Raw genomic sequence first — 3,392 nt, 5'->3', positions numbered from 1 at the left:
TCCATTCAATATGTGTTTTGGGATAATGAGGGAAAAACTAGTATCCAGCAAAGATACTTGGGAACAAAATAGTTGAGAACTGGCTTTAAAGAAAAAAAATACATTTTATATTTAATCTTTTTGACTTGAATGTCTAAGCATTTTAATGAAACCTTTCCTCCCTAAGGAAGAAGGAGAGTTTTCTTTTCTCCTTGGACCTGAGCCACATCAGTGGGTTCTATTGTGACCCCAAACCCAGAGGAGACATCTAATTGGGAAAACCACACTATTTAATATGAGATGGCCATTTGACCTAAGTAACTTTGTAAGATCTTCTGGCACCTTAAATATTGTTTTGATTTATAATTTGGGTTTGGTCTTCAGAGGCTCATGCGCAAGGAAAACCAGACATGGATGAGTGAGTTCATTCTGCTGGGGCTGTCCAGCTGCTGGGAGACTCAGGTCTCACTCTTCGTCCTTTTCCTCGTCATGTATCTGGTGACCCTGCTGGGGAATTTCATCATCCTCCTCCTTATCAGACTGGACAGCAGGCTGAACACACCCATGTACTTTTTCCTCAGTGTCCTGTCATTTGTGGACATCTGTTACACCAACAGCACTGTCCCCCAGATGCTTGTTCACTTCCTGTCAGCCTGGAAATCCATCCCGTTCTACAGCTGTGTGCTCCAGCTGTCTATCTCTCTGGCTTTGGGTGGGTCTGAGTTCTTCCTTCTGGGAGCCATGGCCTATGACCGCTATGTGGCCGTGTGCCACCCGCTGCGCTACACAGTCATCATGCACGGAGGGCTGTGCCTGGGGCTGGCTGCCGGCTGCTTGGGGGCTGGTTTTGTGAATTCGCTGATGGAAACAATCATTACCTTCCGGCTCCCTCTGTGCCATAATGTTATTAATCACTTTGCCTGTGAGGTGTTGGCTGTGCTGAGGCTGAGCTGTGTGGACATCTCCTTCAACATGGTCATGGTGGCCATCTCAGGATTTCTGGTGATCATGCTTCCCTGCGTCCTTGTCCTCTTCTCCTATGGTCACATAGTTGCTGCCATTCTGCGTATACGCTCCACCCAAGGACGCCACAAAGCCTTTGGGGCATGTGCTTCCCACCTCACTATGGTTTCCATGTGCTTTGGAACAGTCATCTTCACATACGTGAGACCCGCGGCTGGCTCCTCAGCAGAACAGGAGAAGATGGTGTCCCTGTTCTATGCTGTGGTGACCCCAATGCTGAATCCTTTCATCTATAGCTTGAGGAACAAGGAGGTGATGAGCGCCTCAAGAAGAGTGCTGGGGAAATTTAATGAAAAAAAGTAAAGATTCAAAGAACTTCTTCCTTCCAACAGCCCATAGAATGACATTCTAAACAAAGAGAAACTGATGGACATGCCCTTTCTCCTCAGATTTGTTGAGACAGTAGATTATGGTGAGCAAGTTCTTCTAGACTGACTTGCACGTCCGTCCACATTTTGACACTATGCGTTACTATTATACATATGGTTAAAAAAAAGCCTTCAGTTATTAAACTGGGGTGTGCTGGGTGATCTGTCCTCCTAGACTTCATATTCCCCCTTTTCCTTTCCTATTCTTCCTGCGTATTTCTTCAGGAAATGCAATATGAACAGTAAAGAGTCTCAGGGTGAGAACAGCCACATTTTGTATCATGACCCCACTCCTCACCAGCAGTGTGGCTTTGAAGAATGTACTTAACATCTCTGACCTCTAGTTTCCTCAACTAGAAAAAGAAGTAATCATATCCAGTATGTATGATTATTTTGAAGATTGTGAATAATCTATGTAAATACCTGGTCGAACAGTGGCACAGAATAGATAATCAACCATTTAAGAAAATGGCTTGTAGGGCACAATTACAGGGCTACACATTACACAACCTTCTCTCTCTATACAATTATTCAAAATGAACTTTTTTCCTTTTGCGGTGGCTCTAGTAGACCACTGTTCTATGTCTGCTGCAAGTAATCACCTTACCCAGAACCATGGCATCCATCCATCCATCCTTCCATCCATCTATCGTCTCTCTCTCTCTCTCTCTCTCTTATATATCTATCCACTGATCCATCCATCTATCTAACTTATCTATCTGTATATATCACACATATTTTTTTAGTTCCAAGCCAGATAAGACCTTTCTCATGATCTCCAAATATGTGCATCAGTGCTTGCTTAGTGCCTTCACTCACTTTATATAAACCTCAGTCTTAACGTAGTTAAAATAGGGCTATTGTGCTTGCTTCCTCTATTGTAAACTACTCTCCTCTTGCCCCAGTACACCTCCACTGCGTTAGTAAAAGGAACCATCATGCATCAGACTAATGTCTTGTTTTCTTTTTTTTTTAATACCCTATCCAGCAATAGATTTCACTAGCTTTGTCAACAAAATATGTGATCTATCTGGTCTCTCTGTTCCACCTCTGCTTTCCACATTCTATTCTGCACATAACAGCTTTAATTTTTAAAATTATTTGTTTTTGACTTTATGTTGTAAATTAAAACACAAGCAGAACACCACACTAAGCAAGTGTGTAGCTTAGTGAATTATTGTAAGACAAACCCCCTTGTAACCACCTCTCAAGTAAAAAAAGCAGATCTGCCAGCTACGGCAGTAGCCCCTCCACGTGCCCCATCCTAATCGCTACTCCTTTTTCCCAGAGTAACTGCCATCTTGACCTTTATAGTAATCACTTTCTTGCGTTTCTCTACGGCTTTATTACTCAAGAAAGCATCCCTAGTCACTGTAGTTTAGTTTTGCCTGTGTTTTTCAACCTGATATGTCTTTGAAGTCTCTTTAATCTATAGGTCCCCTCCAATTCTTTCTTTTCCCTACAATTTACTTGAGTGACTTGGGCCATTTGACCTGCAGAAGTCTCCTTTATCTTAGAAAATAAATCAGGTCACATTTTTTCCTGCTTAGAATAAAATTCAAACTCCACATGTGCAGGGCCGGATGTGGTCTCTCTTCCTGCTCTCATGACACACTGGTTGTCTACCAGGGGCAGAAGAAAGCACATAAATCTCTATAAAAAGAAAATTTATTTTTCTATAAGTCATGCATATTCATGGAGAAAATAATTGTAGACCTGTAAGTTTTTTGTATGTGAAATCTGTGACTTACTCAATGTATTAATAATTTATTAAGAAATACTAATTAATTTAGTAATAAATACTACCTTTTCACTGGAAACTCTGAAACCATTCTGTTAGCATGGTGAATAACTGGGCTCAAATTTCTGAGTAAAATCTCAAGAGTAAAGATGTTTTGATCTCCCAGTTTTAAAAAGGGTAAAATACAAGTTTCTGCCTTGGAAGGGGCAAAGTGTTGTGTTAACCAGTTAGACTGTAAGCTTCTTGAGAGCAAGGACAATGCATTTTATCTTATTTGTGTT

At 41.4% G+C, this 3,392-nt stretch overlaps 1 protein-coding gene across 1 annotated transcript; it reads left to right on the top strand.

The window, feature by feature from the left end:
• Window positions 1-260: 260 nt before the first annotated feature.
• On the top strand, window positions 261-1,305 carry LOC105071755 (olfactory receptor-like protein OLF3). The gene has a single exon (XM_010958539.3). The coding sequence runs from the start codon at window positions 370-372 to the stop codon at window positions 1,303-1,305; it is 936 nt and encodes a 311-aa protein (XP_010956841.2). The 5' UTR covers window positions 261-369.
• The last annotated feature ends 2,087 nt before the right edge of the window (window positions 1,306-3,392 follow it).

This window comes from Camelus bactrianus, chromosome 7 (assembly GCF_048773025.1).
Source record: "Camelus bactrianus isolate YW-2024 breed Bactrian camel chromosome 7, ASM4877302v1, whole genome shotgun sequence".
NCBI classification, from domain to species: domain Eukaryota; kingdom Metazoa; phylum Chordata; class Mammalia; order Artiodactyla; family Camelidae; genus Camelus; species Camelus bactrianus.
The sequence above is the reverse complement of the archived record's forward strand: the minus strand, read 5'-3'. Positions and strand labels throughout refer to the sequence as shown.